This window comes from Branchiostoma lanceolatum, chromosome 7 (assembly GCF_035083965.1).
Source record: "Branchiostoma lanceolatum isolate klBraLanc5 chromosome 7, klBraLanc5.hap2, whole genome shotgun sequence".
NCBI classification, from domain to species: Eukaryota; Metazoa; Chordata; class Leptocardii; order Amphioxiformes; family Branchiostomatidae; genus Branchiostoma; species Branchiostoma lanceolatum.
Window position 1 is genome coordinate 14,641,004 of NC_089728.1, and position 19,135 is coordinate 14,660,138.

Sequence of the window (19,135 nt, forward strand, 5' to 3'; positions counted from 1 at the left end):
TTTCTCCCTATCGTGAAATTAAATCCCCGCGAAAATTTCTGCATTTACAGTAACAAAACAAAGTACCACAACTTACCACCAGTGGTCCCAGGTCACATTGGTAGGGGTTAAAGGTTATGGAGGTCAAGTACAGCCATGGCTCTTCTGTTGTGTAGCTGAAGATATCCACTCCCTGGGGAACAAAATAATCAAACTAATAATAAAACTCTCTCTTATTTACTCCCAAAATTTAACTATTGACAACTAAACTTTCTCTTCTTTCACTTATAAACTTAAAGGCAAAATTCAATAAACAGCAGAAGTGTTGTTTCTCAGTTTAAATGCCTTAACTAAGGAAAGTATAACTTAGGCCTGCTTTACACGGACAACAGTTAAACAGTTGGGCGACTGTTGCTGTCCGCAACATCTCTGGTGACGTCATTTTTGAAGTGTCTAAAGAGAACCAAAATAGTACCACAACTATAAACTGATGTCAGTCAAAAGCGGGCCTTGGTATATAGACTAGTGATACTACCATAAGGAACAATGATATTCTTAATAATTATATTCCTCTCCTATCTGTTCTGTTGCAAATTATTTGAGAGTAGAGCAAAAAAAGACAGATTTTCAAATGTTGAAAGATGGATAAAGAGAAGGGGGGCCTAATATAAGCTATTTACACATTTTCCATCCTCCTGCACCTGTTTTATCTATAATTGTTTATCGTGTTATGTATTGTGCACTTTCTCGTTGTGCAAAGAAATAAAACAAAACAAAACAAAAAACAATAAAGCTGTCTCTCACCTCTGCTGATGCCTCTGCCGGTCCATCCTCATCTTCCATCCCTTCCTCCTCACTAAGAATCTCCTCGTAAGCCTCCGGATCCCTTCCCGCCTGCTCCTCCGTATCATTTATCTCTCCATCTGACAGGTTAAAGTGTTGTTCTCCTGGAGAATGCTCCGGAGTGAGTGGTTCAAACAGTTCCTGGTTACCCTTCCCTTCTGTTACATCTGGCGTTTGTACTGTCGAGGCTTCCTCTTCGTGATCCTTCTCTCTTCTCTCCTTCTCTCTATCACGTGGTTCTCTCTCCCTGCTGCTCCGACTTTCACGGTCTCTGCTAGTTCGACTTTCTCTCTCTCGGTCGCGGTCTCTGCTTTCCCGTTCCCGGCCCTCCCTTTCTCGAGATTCGCTGGAACGATCGCTAGCTTTCCTGTCTCTGCTGTCTCTTCCCTCCCTCTCTCTTTCCCTCCCTTCGTCCCGTGTTCTCTCCTTTGGTTCTTCCACCTCTTCATCGGAGTCTGGCGGGGGAGGGCCGGGAGGGGTGCGCGGTCCCTGTCTGATGGTGACGGTCAGGCTGGGTTGCGAGGAAACTGAATCCGCGTCTCGGTCCCTGTCCCGATCGCGACTGCTGTGGGGCCCGGGGCTGTGTCTCCGAGGCGAACGCCCCGTTCTGGATTCCAGATCTTCGTACCTGTGGCGGTGCGCCCGCGGACTGTCACGTTCGCGCTCAGTTGACCTGTTTCTCTCAGGATACGAGTCTCTAGACTGGGTCCTGGGACTAGACTCCCTCCCTACATGGATAGATGGAGGTATAACATTTAACAAAGTGGTCTTACCTTTAGCACACTAAAGTAACCATGGCACCTCATTCTCTATTGGTTACAGAGTTAGGTAGCAGGGAGATGGTTAAGAAAAAGAATCTCATGTTGACTCTATTCTCTGTGGGCACCAACCATGTCCTCTTCAAGTAACTGTACTGCTCTCTAATATCATTAAATCTTACACTTTGGGGAAAACTTCTATATATTATCTACTTCCCTGAGTAGATTGTCCAAATAGTTTTAAAGATGGTTTAACACTTTGAGTTATCAATGTCCTCTAATGCCTGTGTTCAACACGGAGGCTAGCTTTTTGTAATCTTACAGCTAGTTGAGAATAACAACAATTTGGAAAAAATTAGCCTTGGCAGGAGCAAAGCAGTGAAACAAGATGTCTGGAGAAATAAATGCTATAACTGCCAGTACAAACTGGTAAACTGGAGGAACTAGGTATAGGTAGGTAGTTAAGTACACAAAATGTAGTTTGGACCATATGTTACGCTAAAGATGTTTATCAAAGTGATTTGGTATTAAAAAATGTGTGGTTAAGTACCAGAGCGGGTTTGTGTCCTGATCTGTGGTTGGCTGGGAGGTGGAGGTGGAATGTCGTCATGACCGGTGGACTCCGTCAGAGTACCGTACAGCGCTAAAGTCAGAGCTGTGTACCAGCCCTTCACCGCAACTCTGTCTGTGGAAATCTGCAAACAAAATATACATTTGAATCCCACTGAAAGGTTTTCAAATTTCATGGCCAAGACCATAACAATTGATTTCCTCGGTTCTCATACATTTAGAAATAAAAGCTAGCGGTCAAGATGAAAACAGAAGGCAGGGAGGAAAAATTGCATCTAACAACATGTATATTCCTGGAACTTCAACTTCAACTTATTGGGCCCCCAGATAACCCCGCAAGAGGCAAAGTAGGGGGGGAGGAGGTCCCGGGCTAAGGCGGGCAGGCCTCCAGCCTGGCGCGGAAAGACTCAACGGTGGGAGTCATAACAACCGCGCCTGGCAGGGCGTTCCACTCTGGTATGGTGCGAGGGAAAAAAGAATATTTAAATGAGTCTGTTTTAGCGTTGATTGTTTGGAATTCTAGAGTGTGGCTACCCTGGGTGCGCCCCTGAGCTGGTTTCAGAAGATTGTCTGTGTTTATATTAATGTAGTTATTGACTAGTTTATAGAGAAAGGTGAGGCGGGCGTTCCTCCTCCTTTCAGAGAGAAGGGGCCACTGCAGGTCATTGAGCACCTGTTTGCACCCAAGGTTTTCATGGTAATATTTCAATTCAGCATTATCTTTTAAAATCCGAGAACCAACAAATAAAACTAACAAAAGGTAACAGATGACATCAAGTTGGTCTCTCTCTTCTGTAGACTAAATGTATTGCAAAAATCAAGTATCTGCCTCAATTGCACAAGAAACAATACATACATTTTATAGCTCACTCACATAAGTAATATAAATGTTTGCTAGAGATTTTGCAAAGAACAAAAGTGTGACACTATCAGAATAGTGTCATATGATGCAGTACTACATAGTAACATGAAAAAAATCTACATTAATTTTTGTACTTCTCTTTCAAGAATTGGGAGTCCCAACAAGACAATCACTTTTGCTACCTTACTAAATCTAAACTGAGTGCATGTATGTTAACATTACCTTGGGATTGGTGGTGAGTTGTATGCTGGAATGGGCATTGTACTTGAAACTGGAAAACAATAAGTAGTTTCATTAGACAAGCAGAAAAAGGGCGCATTCAAAGATGAAACATTGAATATTTCAGAGAAGTGAGATCCTCGAACTCCTGTTTTAGAAACCTATTAAAAATAATGAACATGTCTGACCTGAGAATCACACATTATACTCGATTGTAACACAATATCAAAGACTTATTCTAGCCCTTATTGTTTTAGTAATTAGGATGTTAAGTTTTATTCTATACTTCTATTTTGTACTATGTCTAATAGCTGTTAGCATATATCATACTGTGTACAAAATATAAAAAGTTCTTCTTCTTCATTAAACTGTCCATTTACGTCTGTCTATGTTCTACGCTATGGCTCAGAAACCTGGCAAATGACAGTGAAACAAGAAAAACGTCTTGATGTTGCCGATCAGAGGTGGTTACGAGCCATTCTGAGGATGAGATGGCAACAGCACATCTCCAACGAGGAAGTCTGCAGGAGAACGGGTCAACCCTGTTTGTCAACTTTGGTGCGCAGAGCACGAGTAAGGTGGCTTGGACATGTTGCAAGAATGCCAAGGACACGCCTCCCACGGATGGCATTAAACTGGGTACCATTAGGGAAAAGAAGGAGGGGAGGTCAACAGATTACATGGGAGAAAACTGTCATGAGAGACCTGGAGGAACTGGGCTTCACTTGGGAAGGAATGAGAAGGCAGGCACTGGACAGAAGTGCGTGGAAAGCAGTGGTGGCCCGCATCGTCGACAGATGAAAGCGGCGACGATGATGATGATGATGATGATGATGTTGCATTAAATGGATCTCCCCTGTATGTTGTTTCTACAGACCAGTGAAACACAAGGAACAGTAAGGGACGCTCACCTCCCAAGTGTGTCGAACACTGCAGCCGTGGACTTGTTCAAGTTGATGGCAAACAGATCCACATCAAAGGCTGAGGGATGGGTTTTTCTGAGAAGTGAAAGGACAGACATAAATGATAGATCACAATATCAGGATATCAAGTGTTAGGCTCGACAATCATTGATACAAAAACTTTGTGAAAAAACATTTTTATAGGTAAATCAAAGCTCTTAAGGCATCTTACACTTCGCCAAATTAAGTACTGTATATGGTTTAAGTGATCTACATACTGCATACATAACTTAGATGAGACAATTAAATCACTCAGTTGGTACGTGTTCATGTATATATGAAGAACAGTCTGCATTCAACAGTCTTGCATGTACTACCTCTTATCCTCTAGTTCCCTGTGGGCCTATGTCCTCGTATGTCGGTTTGCTTGTTTGTTTGTTTGTTTGTTTGTTAACTGTACTTACCCATACTTCTTGTCCTCTGGTAGGTCCCTGTGTGCCCAGGTGCCCTGTGGGATGATCCGTGCCTCGTGGATGTGTACAGGACAGGGGAAGGACACCACGTCAAGGTTTAACTGTACAGACAACAAAGACACGGTATTGTTCCAAGTACAATGTATCTAAATACTAGTACATCATCATCAGTCAACGTGCCTGACTACGCACCATCAGTGTTATACCACCCTTAAAGCCCCTGTCACACTTGTGCGTATATACAAGCCTGCATGAGTTGCGTATTAACATGTTTTTGGTCAAGATTGAGTTTTCAGCCCAAGAAGTCATTTCCTTGGTTCGATAACTAGGCTGCACAACGGTGGGTCAACGTAGAAAACAACTTCTTCCCCGCAAACTTTCCTTAAACCTAAGAAATGTTAATGCGCAACTCATGCGCACTCGAATATACGCACAAGTGTGACGGGGCCCTTACGGAGTGACATACATGTACATTTGACGGCGATGCCACCAGGTCTGTCGTCTGGGTGAATGATGTAAATCACTGTATAGCTGATATGAGATGGAGGTTCGCCAGGCCTCCATCCGGGTGATTTGTACATTAGTGAAGCACAAGATCAGTGACATGACAGGATCTGAGGATGCGAACCCGGGACTACTTGATTCTGAGCCGGACACTTTGCTGTTACACCACACGATCCAATCTTTCTTTCCTTTATAGTACATTAGTTGGTCATTTGGCTATCATACACCATAGCAAACTCTCGCATTCACTGATAAGTGATATTGTTGTTGGTTATTAAACATACTCTACAGGATCTTCATCAATATTTGTGTCAATAGCACCTAAATAAATCTGGCAAAAATTCTTCAGCCTTTGACTTCTATTGTCTTTTCAGCCAATGAAGTTCAAATTGAGTAAGAATTGAACCTCCTTGCTTCAGCCAATTAACCCATGCAAGATTACAATCATACAAAATAAAAGAAAGGGTGTATTACAGTATATGTTAATCAAGAGGTCTGTTTTCTATACAAAAGGATCCCTTGTGAACTTCTTTCACACCTTTCATCTGTTATTGTTGTTTTCAATCAATCACATGTGTACATGCAACAGTTTATCTCATCAATTCAAAAAACAATTGCCCTCTGAATTCTTACTACGAGCGTAGAAAGCAAAATCACAATGCCCACTATGTTTCGGCAAGCTGGCTTAATAGAGATTACAGAATTTAGAATGTAGATAGAGGTTCCAGAATTTGTGATAATCATACTTATGATCACAGGTTGCATGCATGCTCATAAATTCATGATGTTGAGATGCAGACGACATCGAGCCTAAGCATTTCTGCAAAAGATCTCCCACATCCCTTGCATCTTAGATTGTCCTTGATCACATCATAGTCCTGTAGAACAACTTCTACCCCTCAAAGCTAAGCAGAAACCCACCTCTTCGGCATCGTGGTTAAATGTGTCACAAAAGAGAAGCTGCGGTCCGTCCGCCATCTTCGGACCACCTTCTGCTTCCTTCTCTGCAGTACAAACATTTATCGGCAGGTGACGCTTTTGTATTGATGTTGAAGTTCTTGGACAACTTTGAATGTCTTCTTTGAAACACAACCACTGTTACTTTTTTATGACAACTGTTTAACATTATTCATCCATTTAGATACCAAATATTTTCACGATTTAAAAATTATTTCTTAAATACACAAGATACACAACTTTACATTTGGATGCAGCCACAAACGCAACTAAAACCACCTGCCGTTTCCGGTTCCGGGGTCGTGACCCGAAATCTCCCCGCCATTTCTGTCTTTGCGCCATATCTTGGACGAAGAAAAATCTGGATATTTCTTCTTAGTTGTGACGCAGTTTGTGCATCGAGAGGGTACGATGTCTCTCTCGGTCGACAAAGAAGCGTTCTACCGGCGCATGAAGCGCCTCTACAACGTGTGGAAGGTGAGTTTTACCCACCGGTGATTTTCAAAAAAGGCAAGCGCGGGGAAAACGCATGCTGGATTTGGCGCGTGTTTGAAAGACGGGCATGTGTTTTCCTTTCCTGTTTACCTCAAAACAAGCTTTTGATCTCCCAATTTACCTCGATTTGAGTTCATACCTCACAACTCCTGTAAGAATGCGTATCTATGCGTACATGACACACCAACACATATGCACATGGGCTAGGTATACTCTAAAAACCTGTTTTTAATCTCGTAAAAGTGGACGCCATTTTGGTGGAATATGGTTGGGTTCTTTGTGTCTACCCCGTGGGGTGGGGGTGTAGTCCCCTGGGTAGGGTAGCTCGTCCCGTGGGTGGGGCATGTGGAGTATCAGTGATTAGCATTTTCCTGAAACAGAATTGAACGAGAAGAGTGAATAAGTTTCCTGTCATGGATCTACCACTCCAGTCATTAGGCCATGTAGTAATACATAACCCCACCAGGGGGCCAAAGATGGGGTTTTTACATCAGCAGTTTTTTTTACATTGCAACTCTATTACATCCACATGGTGACATAGTAGTTTGTATGTAGATAAACTTTGAATAAGTTGTTGTTACATATCATAACAAATTATATAATCTACATGTTGATAAAATTATGATATGATATATTTAACCTTACAGAAAGCTGACAGTGGCGCCATGGGGAAGATGGACGCCATGGTGGTGGCAGTGGGCATGGACGAGGAAGTCGTGTACGCCAAATCCACCTCCATCCAGGTAAGTGATGATGACGACGATAATAAAAATAATCATTGTAGCCTTAAGGCAAAATTGCAGTGTACATGTACTACAATACACACTAAATTCATGTGGGAAATATAATACTTAGACTGCTTATCGCAATATTGACACACTGGATTTGTTGCTCACAAAGCGTTCAGGAGCTTTTCACAATATGGTGGAGTGGTGTTCTTATCAGCCTTTGATTTGAATCTAGGAACCACAGTTAAACCACTGAACCCCGGCCCACTGATGAAATTAAGCATGTACTGAGGTGGTTTCGGCATTGTTTTCCCTTGTCACTAGTCAGCTGTCATATCGTAAGCACTTTAACCTTTAGCTCTCTGAAGTACATTAGCTCTTTGGTTATAGAGGTATGCAGCAGGGAGAAGGTTAAAAACCCACTGCACTTATTGATAAATGTATGATGGCTCAAGCCTATAAATCCCAAATAGATCTTGTAGTTACCGTTTCTGTCCGTCTGTTCCAGATCTGGCTGTTTGGTTACGAGCTGACGGACACCGTTATGGCGCTGTGCGAGGATCAGATCATCTTCCTAGCGAGTAAGAAGAAGATCGAGTTCCTGAAGCAGCTGGAGACGGGCAGCGAGAACGCAGACGGCGTGCCGCCCATGACCCTCCTCACCAGGGACAAGGTGAACTTGACACTGACTTAACGAAATAAATGGTATACATGATAATGATACGTTAATTTATACTTCATCCCCAAGGGAGTGAGGTATTGTGTATGCCTTGTGTGTATGTGCGTGTGCCGTGCGTGTACGTTTCCACACTAGTTTATGTATAAGAGGGCTCTCATTATGAAGGGTAAAGTCTGCCATCTCTGATAGTTTTGTTTGATATTTTTGCCACCCATGACGGTCCTCACCAGAGATAAGGTGGACTTGACACTTCACAAAACTGAAACAATAAACATGTTTATCTATTACTAAAGTCTTCATCGCCAAGGGAGTGCAGTTTTCTTTTGGTCTTTTCAGTGTGTGTGTGTGTGTGTGTGCACGTGTGTGTGCGTGTATTTGTTTCTATACGGTAGTTTCTGTATATTCTGCCAGAGGGAGCATTGCAGTTTGTGTTTTCTGACAGAGGTCTCTTATCACAACGGGGGTGAAGTCTGCCATCACTGATCGTCTTGTTTGTTATTTCGACTGCAGCATAACATGAAGTCAAGACTGCCCAACCTGCCAATATCACATTGATTTTGATTTTAATTATAACTCATAAATTGGTAATAAACCATTTCAGAGCGATGGCAACAAGGCCAACTTTGCCAAACTGGTGGAGGCCCTCAAAGCCAGTAAGAAGGTAAGTCTAGTAGTCTTTGTGCAGTTTTATCAGAAAATCGTTTTTACTAATATTAAGACGAACATATTTTCTTTGTTCCTTCAAACCATTTGTAGTAATGTTGTCTACCATGATGATGGTTTATAGAGAGCACAGTCAGGATTGGTAACAATTTTTAGCCTTAAACTATGATAAATCATAAAATATGTTTGATACTATCTGTACACTGTGTACTCAAACATGCACCACTTTTACTACATTCATGTTCTATAGGTAGAAGTGACTCAAAATATGAAAAGTTTTAAAGTGCCAATGTCAGACATGATTGTAACCTTGCCTACATAATGCCGGATTGCATTTATAATAGTGGTTGTTGACCTTACCCCAGGGGAAGACTATGGGTGTTTTTGTGAAGGACAACTTTCCTGGAGAGTTCATGGATAGCTGGAGGGCAGCCCTGGACAAGGGAGGGTTTGACAAGGTGTGGTATTTCATTTCCCAGCAGTACAGATCAAAGAGAACAGTTCTTTTCAGAACTTTATTGAGATCCTTACTTGTAAAATAGTTGTCGAAATTCCTAGCATTTTTCCTGATTTAAAGTGACCTATGTTTTGGATATTGTGTACATCCCCTAGACTGGTCATGGCAATATTGACCAAATGCTCATTAGATACCGTATGTGGATTACATTCTGGGAACATACTTGGTACAAAAGGATATAAGGTAGCATCCAAAAGCACTGATATGTCACTGATGTTGTGCCCTCGAGAAAGGCACTTTAAACAACTTTCCATACCTACCAGGTGTAAAAATGGGTACCTGACTTTGGAAAAGGCGGTGGAAGGAGAGGGTTGGACTCTGCCTTCCTGTACCGTGCCTTTGACACAGTGGATAACAGCCCACTGCTCCTACGGCCTCAAATGGGCTATGGGGACTACATTTTTTTTACCAAAATCAGTATATGAGACACTTATGTACCAACTTACATTGTATTCTCCTCAGGCTGACATCAGTGCTGAGGTGGCCATGATCATGGCTCCTAAGGAAGACGACGAGTTAAACGTCATGAAGAAGGCGTGTCAGATCACCGCAGATGTCTTCACCAAACACTTCAAGGAGCAGATCATGGAGATCATCGATGCAGACAAGGTGAAGCAACCTGAGATTTGTAGATGATGACAGCTGTACATGACAATCTTATCTTTATAGAGATTAAAATAACATTTTATATACTCACAGAAAAATGCATTTTGTATTCCATGTTGATGATTCATTAGTTAATGGAATTAACCATAGGTATTAAGCTTCTTTGTAAACAACCAGTTTCAATAATAACAACATTTCGGTAGTCCTTCGAACTTCTGCTGCATTCCCTAACGCAGTAATGACAGGCAATACTGCAGTGCCACCTAGCAGCACCAGTCAGCATTGCCCAGAGTAAGGTAGTAGATTGAAGGAGTACTGAATTGTTGGTACATGTAGGTAATTGCTATTGGTTGTGTATAAAGAATCTTGATATCCACGGATTACATCTTTACCAACCTGATGAAACTACTCTAAATTCATTTATTTTTGTGGGGATATAATTTCACGCTAGGACTTATATTAAAGAAGTTTTACATGATTACCTGGTAGATAAGCACTGAAAAGACTGCAAAAGTAAATCTACTGCAAACATTTCAAGGTTAACAGTATTCCTGATTTGTGTCATCACCCATGTTGTACAGAGAGTGAAGCATGCTAAGATCGCTGATAGTCTGGAGCAGGCCCTTGAGGATAAGAAGATCCTGGGTGGTGCAGACCCCTCCAGTGTGGAGATGTGCTACCCCGCCATCATACAGAGCGGAGGGAACTACAACCTCAAGTTCAGTGTGGTCAGGTATGTGTAGCTTTTTTTCAATCGAGGGGACCTGTAAACCCAGTGGCCCCGTGTATGAGGGAGCTTTAGGGCATCAAAGCTTTGCACATACATTTCTGTAAAAGAACCCAACACACTTATCGATAAGAGTAGGTGTGACCCAGTGTGCTTGGCCAGAAATGCGCGACCTGTAACAAAGCCACATAGCACTTGTAGCTAACAAAAAAGTATCATGCTTCGTCCTTAATCTGAGCTTTGACCACATTACCGTTTTTTTTTCTGTGTAGCTTTTGCTAGGCTTAAAAACCACTTGCATATGTTTATGAAAATGTCTTTGTTGTGACCTGTGCGTAACGCAGTCCCAGAAAAATGTACAATGAATGTCTTCATTAATACATTCATTCATTCATTAAGGTTGTAGAATTTGCTCCTGTCTTGTTGATTTCTCTGAAGCTACTGTGTCTTTCCTCCACAGTGACAAGAACACCCTTCACTTTGGCGCCATCACGTGTGCGTTTGGCGTGCGGTACAAGTCGTACTGTTCCAACATTGTGCGCACCATGCTGGTCAACCCGTCGGACGAGATGCAGGAGAACTACAACTTCCTGATGGAGGTGGAGGAGGAGGTCCTCAGTCATCTCAAACATGGTAGGGCTTCCAACAAACCAACAAACTTTATGTTGCAAAGTTCCACCAAAGTTTCGATAGTTTTGATAGTCCTTTTAATCCACTTGAATCATAACCGTTAGGGCTCAAAATACTGGGAGCATCATGCAAGTCATGTGTACCCAAAATTGGAGTTGTGCACCTAACTTTTGACTGGATGCACCAGTACACCTGGATGTTTGTGTAGGGTTATGTATGTCAAGATACTATTGTACACCAGTATACAGCATATTCTTACCATCTAAGTGTAAGAAGACAAAGACCTTTGTTGTATTACTTGTTTACTAGCAACTTGCTTAGCTGTTAAGTAACTCAACCTTTTGAATAACATTTCAACAACTTTGCCAACATTTTGAAACAGCATTTCAACAAAAATGTATGAAAAGTATATGTTTATGGAAAGAAGATTTAAAGTATATGTTTCAAGGCTCCTCAAGTTCTCACATGTCTTGTCTTACATCTTGTAGATGCTAAACTGAGTGACGTCTATGAGTCGGCCATCAAGTTTATAAAGGGGAAGAAACCAGAACTAGAGAACAAATTCATCAAGAACTGTGGGTAAGTTGTGTTTGAAAGATATGTACTTACTAGTATTTCCTTCCAACCAGAACTAACTAAAATTCTGACAATAATGATATGAAAGACATAGAGAGTATACTAAGATAAAGCTTTGAAAGTCCAGGCTAGATAATTGAATAAGACCTTAGAAAACACAGTTGTATTGTTATATGGTTACATAATTGCCTCAATAAATGTTGTTATTTTTTCAGATTTGCAATGGGGATAGAATTCAGGGAAGGCTCTCTGGTACTGAATGCAAAGAACACTGGTAAAGTTCGCAAAGGTGATGAAACAAACTTTATCATTTAGTTAATACTACTTTTGGGGCACCCTAGCAGCTTTTGGGGGGAACTGCAGGGGCATTTTTGTTGACGAGCATTGAAGAGGATAAATCAAGAAAGGTGTGGCTTGACATAGCTAGTATTTTGGTCCACCTTGTACATGTATCTCTTTATAGGAAGTTATGTGTTTATGTTTTTGCAGAAGTTCATTATGAACTTTGAATGTCCTAAGTCGCTTATGATTTCCTAAATCACAGTTATTTATAACTCTATTTGTCATAAATACAGGCATGGTGTTTAATGTCAACGTTGGCCTACAAGGCATGACCAAAAAGGGAGCGAGTAAGGATGAAGAGAAAACCTACGCTCTTTTCGTGGGTGACACTGTGCAAGTCAATGAGGTAATATTTCATCTTAATCTGACAAAACTTGCATTGCTTGTACATTATGTTTCAAGGCTATCTTGAAACAAAGTCATGATTTTCAAGGCTTGATTTGAGTTGGAAGTGCTGTGTTTGATAAGAGCCACACCTCGAGCATGTTAAAGATCCCACCACACATACTGGTAAGAGTAGGGGTCCATTCCTTGCTGTCCAGTCTTACACATTTCGTACCCACCGTACAATACTGTTATGATACGCCAAAAGGGTTATAGGGTTAGATGAAATGAAAATGAAATAAAGACAGATAAACAAAACAAAACAAAATTTGTCAATGTTTCTTCCTCAGGATTCTCCTGCCACGTTGTTGACCCCTGTAAAGAAGAAGTTCAAGAGCATCGCCATCTTCCTCAAGGTAAAACACATTACATGTTTTATCAAGCAGATTTCTTGGTTAATCTTGTAATCTTGGTTACAGTAATGTGTCACACGAGTCTGTCAGTCAAGCAAGTTCATGATTGCTATTGGAGGCATGAGCTAAGAATAAGATGAAGGTTGGATATCCAGGGGAAAAGATGCACAAGATAACAGTTTCTCAAGCAACTGGATAGATTTTAGAAACAGTCAGACGTTTCAGTTCGCAACCATTGTCTTTCATCAGTGACTGAAAGTTAGTGGATAATACCTGAAACGTCTGACCGTTTCCAAATTCTGTTGAATAACTATCATCTTGAGTTTCATGTTGTTGTTTTTTTGTCAGAATGAAGATGAAGAGGATGAAGAAGAGGAGGAGGAGGAAGAGGAGAAAGAGGACCTTCTCAAGGGGAGGGGGGCCAGGAGTGCTGTTCTCCAGAACAAACTCAGAGTAAGTCCATTACTCCAGTATAGAATACTCACTTAGAATTTTGGAAAAAGATACTCTGAATTTGAGAAATCTTACAACTTCAAGTTTTCATTGAGTATGCTTTCATTTGAATCATTATATCTTTGTTTTTGTCACAACTTATAAATCAATGAGATTTTCCATATTTTCAGAGCATGTTTGGATTTTGTAAAGTTCTTTTTATATTCTTATATATGTTATGGGTGTCTACTGCATGTCATAGCTTGGGAGAAAATGTACAACACAAAAATATAGGAAAGGATAGGTTCAAAAAGTATGTTAGCTCAAGTCATTGGCAGTGTTGGGCTTTTGGTTTTAGAACAGTCTTGGTTTAAGTCCTGGTGATATTTTTTAGGAGAATTATGGATCCATCACATTAAGAAACTTCATCTGACATGTATATACTTTGTGTGAAAAATTTCTTTTCTCCTACATGTTAATCTCCCTAAATCATCTAAGGGAAAGAAGAATATGGATAGTTTGCTTGTCTTTAGACTACCTTGTATATACAGTTCCCTATGTGATACAATGAATGAAAATAAGCTCCGCTACAGTTCTAAGGAAAGCCACTGTCTAGGAGACCAAAAATTGACCTTCCTTAACTTTCATTAAGACCTTCCGATAGCTTCTTGCTTCCAAAAAAGAAGTCAAACTCAAACAGCTTAGATTGTGTTCTGTAGCAGTTTTTAGGTTTTTAGTTTTTTGGTTGACCAGTTACCATTGTTAACTTGCACTGTCTGTATACTTTTTCCATACATCGTTTAATGTTACAAGAACTTACAGATAAAAGATAAAAAAACTCTACGTATAATTTGAAGAACACTTGGCAGCTGAAAGCCATTGATTGGCCACTAATTTGGTGTTCAATTATAGAGCTTAGAAGCGTAAATTGTAGTACAATGGTGAACTTTCTTCGAACACAAAGGTATACACGGAACAGATTTTCAACGACCACTGTCACCTTCTTCAGTATCAGTAATGATCCTTGTATACCTTTGTGTTGGAACAAAGTTAAGCATTATACCATGATTCCTACGAACACAGATGAGCCTCCATGATGAAAAAATAATGATGCCGCATGTGTAAAAAAAATCATGAATGAAAAATGACTGTGCTTCTTTTAAGAGCAAGCATGGCAAAGGGGAAGAGCAGGAGGAACTCCTGCTGGGGCGAGGGAAGAAGACCACAGTCCTGCCCAACAAGCTGAGGGTATGACCCTCACACTTACAGTGCTGTACAGGAACTCAGCACACTGGGTTTGGGGGGAGGGGGGCAAAGATATCAGTGTACCAGTGTTTCTCGCCTGTGTTACAAAATCTCTCGCTGTCCAAGGCTGAGTGGAAGTGGAAGTGTGATGAATTTTCCTCCACATGTTTGCAAGGAGGACAGATGTGACGTACAGTCTGTACAGATTGAATGTCTTGGGAACTTCCCTTTATGTTTTCTTGCAAGGATTGCCTACCAGTAGCAAGGTTGCTAACCATTGGATCTGGCACCAAATATTGCTGTAGTGCTACACAGAATGTACAATCAAAACATTGTACCTGTTTCTCTAATGATTTGATGGCATTCTTCTCAAAATATTCCTCATCAAACAACAAATCCTATGAATTTTCAGTCCTTGATGTAGGTTTGCTGCTGCCGCACACATGTAAGCTAATTTGATTCAAGCAGGAGAACCATACAGGTTTCAAAAAAAGATCTTTACTGAAGGTTCATGGATTTTTCCACAGCTTTTTGTCCTTAAAAACCTGACTATTACACAGACTGGGAATCATTGGTACACACACAGCCTTTATTTTTTTCACTAACTTCTTGCACTTTCACATAGGATACTCTGTGTCGCTAAGAAGTCTTGTGGTGTTCCTTTATCTGTCTTTAGGACGAGAAGACGGCTGAGGAGAAGCGTAAAGAACACCAGACAGAGTTGGCTCAGAAGATAAACGAGGAGGCAAGACTCAGACTGTCCAAGAGGAAAGGAGATACTGTCAAACAGAAGTAGGTTTTTCAAAGGACAATTTTGTTGAAAATAATTATCACCCATAAAACCGATGCAATGGCCTAATGGGTATAGTGTTTGGAATAGATGAAATGAAAGTGTTCGCCTTGCCTTCGGTAGGTTGTGGTTTCGATACCCAATTGAGTAATAACAAAGTCGTAAGAATAGCACATACTGCTTTCTCTGCTCAGCACTCATCATATGGGAAAGAGTTGAACACAAACCACTAACAGTGGACTAGCCCCCTGCTGTAGTGATAGCACAAAGTTGTGTGGCCTAAGGCTAAAGGAACAGATATACATGTACACCATGAATGGCATGGAAAGGACTTTGAACTTTTTTTAATGATCATCTATAGTGATATGTAACATCGAGTATTGTTGAAAAGCTACTAACGCGGCTCCTACGAACTTTAATTTACTTTACTTTACACAGCAGTGTAAAATGATGACATTTTGCTTTTTCCTTTTTTGAGCAAAGTAAAGACATCTGTACTTTCTTTCTATGACTAAACCTTTCTTGCCAGTGCTAGAAATGCAAAATATGTGTTTCTAACCTCTCCAGGGTTCGGAAGTCCAACGTTGCATACAAGACAGTCAGCCAGGTCCCTAAGGAGCCCGATGTGAGAGACTTGAGGATATTTGTGGACAAGAAGTATGAAACTGTCATCTTGCCTGTGTTCGGTGTCCCTACTCCATACCACATCTCTACCATCAAGGTAAGCAAGGGTTGTCCTATCTTACACAGTTCTGTTTGTCAGTTTAACCTTTAGTACACTTAAGTAGCCGTTTGGCCCCCAATTCCCTATTGGTTACAGAGTTAGGCAGCAGGGAAAAGGTTAGAATAGGTTGTTGCTAGAAATGGAAAAGGCTTTGATATCTATGTGTAGCATGTCATTTAGATGTTGAAAGCAAAGGAAAAAACAGATATTGCATACCAGTCAATGTCTGTTGTACACAAGTGCATACCAGTCAATGTCTGTTGTACACAAGTGCATACCAGTCAATGTCTGTTGTACACAAGTCATAAATGGTAGATTGTAATCTATGATAGCTAATGCAGATTCAAAGCTGTGATTGGAATTCAAAGTTAGTCACATAAGTCCAAAATGATTTATTTATTGCAAAGGAAAAGGTGACTTTTTTTGCTGCCTGTTGGAGAAAAATAGAGATGTTGTTGTGCCTTTTGTAATATTCCTATGTTTCTATGTCCCCCTGTAGAACATCAGTATGAGTGTTGAAGGTGACTACACATATCTGCGTATCAACTTCTTCTGTCCTGGAAGGTAAGACAAATTAAAGCTGTTACTGTAAGTGGTATTTTTTCACCCAAGAGGCTTCTACTGTTTGGTACTTTTGGGAAGTTGATCTTAATTTTTTTTCCTCTCCATCCTGTTTAACAGTGCTCTAGGGCGAAACGAGGGAAATGTGTTTCCAAACCCAGAAGCCACATTTGTGAAGGAACTGTGAGTACAGATTTTTATATGCTGTTTGTTATGCAGGTGCTATGTTGAATAGACCAATCCTGACTGTCCATCACAATTAGCAGTTCAACCAATGATAGCATAGAAATATGCAGTTCCACCAATGAGAGAGTGGGAGCATGTCTGTCAAATATTTCTACATTTTGACGGAGGTGGGCAAGGCTATAGGATTGGTCTATTGTTTTGTGAAAGGGTTTTATGAATAGTTTGTTAATTCTATTGTCATTTATATTTATATACAAAGAAATGCCTAAAAGACACAAGACAATCTCTAGTTTGTTTTGTCATGGGTTAAATCTTAAGATGTGAAATGTGATACTAAACAGTTGTTAATACCATATTGTGATGAGATGGTCTTGCAGTGCAGTTTTTCCATCTTTCCATGACACATTTCTGCCCTTTGTTACTTGTGTGTTATGTGTCTGTTTAGGATTTATCTCAAGGAGTTGTGAGTAGACCTTCAAACCTTCCATTCCTTTCCACTACTTTTCCTTGTGTTTAGAATTTCTCAGTTCCCTTTCCCTTCATTTTCCTTACCTGAAGAAGTTGTGAATAGACTTTCAAACCTGTGTGTTGTTTTTTCCATTCCTTTCCACTTCTTTTCCTTGTGTTTAGAATGTCTCAGTTCCCTTTCCCTTCACTTTCCACTGCTATTAAGTGTTGCATCTTTAACTACAGACTTGTCAAACTCAGGCCGAAAAGTTAATAATCTTTGTGTGCTTTCAACAACAAAATACAATGTATGTATTTAAGAACAGCTTTGACAAAAGTGCAAAGTTTGTCAGCTCGTGATTTGATTGACAAGCTTGATATCCATCCTATGCTACCGTGTACCTCTGTTCACTTCATTGATCGCTTTTCGGAGAATAGTCTGGCACCCATCATCTCTATCTCTCTGTCAGTCTAGTAAGGCTAGGACCTGTTAACTGTATGAATTTAGGCACCCATTAGTAGAAAAACAATTTTATATTTGAATTTTTGCCTAAAATATAAGCGAACTGGAGCTAGAATAGGATGGATTCGAGGATAGTGATTGACAGTTCTTTCCGTGTTGTCATGTAGGACGTACCGAGCGTCCAATCAGAAGAACGCTAACTCCAGCGTGGTGCCAGCCAACAACTTGAACACCGCTTTCCGCATCATCAAGGACGTTCAGAAGAAGTATAAGACGAGAGAGGCTGAAGAAAAGGAAAAGGAGGTCAGTGAGAAAACTCCATTAATTGTCTCAGAGAAATACCGGTATCTATAGCAGGGCTGTCTCCATGATCTTATTGCCTCGAGAAGTCACGGAGATAGCTGACCCTCCCAAGTTCAAGGAGGCGGTGCTCCTGCACCTCAGAGGACAATAAGAGCGCAACACACTCCCCTGGGCGCTTTACCCCAACAAGAGGGGTTTGCCCAGTACCAAATCAAGATCAAGATCGGTCCTTCTGTCCACCCTGGGACAGAAATTTGCTTGCTGGGACGGACACAAATTTCACCCAGTGCATCCAAAAAATGTGAACTTTGTTGACATAAAACTGATGAAAATGTATCTTTGTAAACTAACAGATTGATTTTCGTTGTTAAAACAACGAAAATCAACAAAATTGGCTCCCGAACAATGAGTGAGACAGAAATAAGTGTAAAGCTGGTGACAATCCTGATAAATGGAAGTATCATGCAAGCACTGAAATGAAAAAACAATCGGTGATGTTCATTATCCCCTGATGTAGATGTCCTTGCAATTCTGAATCTGTATCTATATAGCCCTTCGGCGTAACACACCAGCTTGGTCCCCCCTCACCAAACAGTCCAGTTCGGTGTCTAGTACTTTGACTTTGTCCAAAGAAACAGTATGTCCTGGTGGTTCAGTGTTCTGCGAGTTCCAATGACAGTGATCTGTGTTGTTTTCCAGGGAATAGTGAAGCAGGACAACCTGGTTGTGAACAACAACAAGAGCAACCCCAAGCTGAAGGACCTGTACATCAGACCCAACATCGTACAGAAGAGGATACAGGGCTCACTGGAGGCACATGTCAATGGTACGGCCCTCATGCATACCTAGACTAGTTTATTGCCTTTGTGTACTGAGCTTTTGTTGTTGGCATGTCAAACATTTATGTTTGTACTTATATTCAAACATAACTTCTATTTGAACATAACTTTATGCTGTACAAGTAATTTTGTAAATTCTGCAAATATACCTTTATCATCTGCACCTGTGAACCATTACCAAAAAATGTCATTTGAGGTCCTGTCACTGATATGTAGTAGTTGTTGATACTCAGTTCAGTACCAAAGAGAGGTCCTGTCACTGATATGTAATAATTGGTGATAATCAGTTAAGTACCGATGAAAGGTCCTGTCACAGATATGTTACAGTTGATGATACTCAGTTCAGTACCACGGAGGTCCTGTCAGAGATATGTAATT

At 40.8% G+C, this 19,135-nt stretch overlaps 2 protein-coding genes across 9 annotated transcripts in view; one reads left to right on the top strand and one right to left on the bottom strand.

Moving 5' to 3' along the window:
- The window catches only part of LOC136437819 (protein virilizer homolog), a 99,077-nt gene extending 92,937 nt beyond the window's left edge, over positions 1 to 6,140 (bottom strand). For all 7 annotated transcript variants that reach the window (XM_066432312.1, XM_066432315.1, XM_066432313.1 and 4 more), the window contains exons 1-7: positions 6,032 to 6,140; positions 4,598 to 4,707; positions 4,143 to 4,229; positions 3,235 to 3,283; positions 2,131 to 2,275; positions 784 to 1,550; positions 77 to 172 (exon numbers count right to left, since the gene is read on the bottom strand). In XM_066432312.1, the coding sequence (XP_066288409.1) occupies positions 77 to 172; positions 784 to 1,550; positions 2,131 to 2,275; positions 3,235 to 3,283; positions 4,143 to 4,229; positions 4,598 to 4,707; positions 6,032 to 6,088 (1,311 nt within the window). In that variant the 5' untranslated portion in view covers positions 6,089 to 6,140. The remainder of the gene's footprint in view (positions 1 to 76; positions 173 to 783; positions 1,551 to 2,130; positions 2,276 to 3,234; positions 3,284 to 4,142; positions 4,230 to 4,597; positions 4,708 to 6,031) is intronic.
- A 204-nt stretch (positions 6,141 to 6,344) lies between these two features.
- Positions 6,345 to 19,135, top strand: part of LOC136437820 (FACT complex subunit SPT16-like) — a 45,780-nt gene continuing 32,989 nt past the window's right edge. The window contains exons 1-20 of one of the 2 annotated variants that reach the window (XM_066432317.1): positions 6,345 to 6,544; positions 7,210 to 7,305; positions 7,799 to 7,963; positions 8,571 to 8,630; positions 8,998 to 9,090; positions 9,612 to 9,758; positions 10,337 to 10,488; positions 10,943 to 11,115; positions 11,601 to 11,691; positions 11,904 to 11,977; positions 12,264 to 12,376; positions 12,705 to 12,770; positions 13,116 to 13,220; positions 14,364 to 14,447; positions 15,121 to 15,236; positions 15,802 to 15,955; positions 16,458 to 16,522; positions 16,640 to 16,702; positions 17,783 to 17,918; positions 18,618 to 18,744. In XM_066432317.1, the coding sequence (XP_066288414.1) occupies positions 6,479 to 6,544; positions 7,210 to 7,305; positions 7,799 to 7,963; positions 8,571 to 8,630; positions 8,998 to 9,090; positions 9,612 to 9,758; positions 10,337 to 10,488; positions 10,943 to 11,115; positions 11,601 to 11,691; positions 11,904 to 11,977; positions 12,264 to 12,376; positions 12,705 to 12,770; positions 13,116 to 13,220; positions 14,364 to 14,447; positions 15,121 to 15,236; positions 15,802 to 15,955; positions 16,458 to 16,522; positions 16,640 to 16,702; positions 17,783 to 17,918; positions 18,618 to 18,744 (2,146 nt within the window). In that variant the 5' untranslated portion in view covers positions 6,345 to 6,478. The remainder of the gene's footprint in view (positions 6,545 to 7,209; positions 7,306 to 7,798; positions 7,964 to 8,570; positions 8,631 to 8,997; positions 9,091 to 9,611; positions 9,759 to 10,336; positions 10,489 to 10,942; positions 11,116 to 11,600; positions 11,692 to 11,903; positions 11,978 to 12,263; positions 12,377 to 12,704; positions 12,771 to 13,115; positions 13,221 to 14,363; positions 14,448 to 15,120; positions 15,237 to 15,801; positions 15,956 to 16,457; positions 16,523 to 16,639; positions 16,703 to 17,782; positions 17,919 to 18,617; positions 18,745 to 19,135) is intronic. The other variant, XM_066432318.1, reaches the window with a different exon arrangement.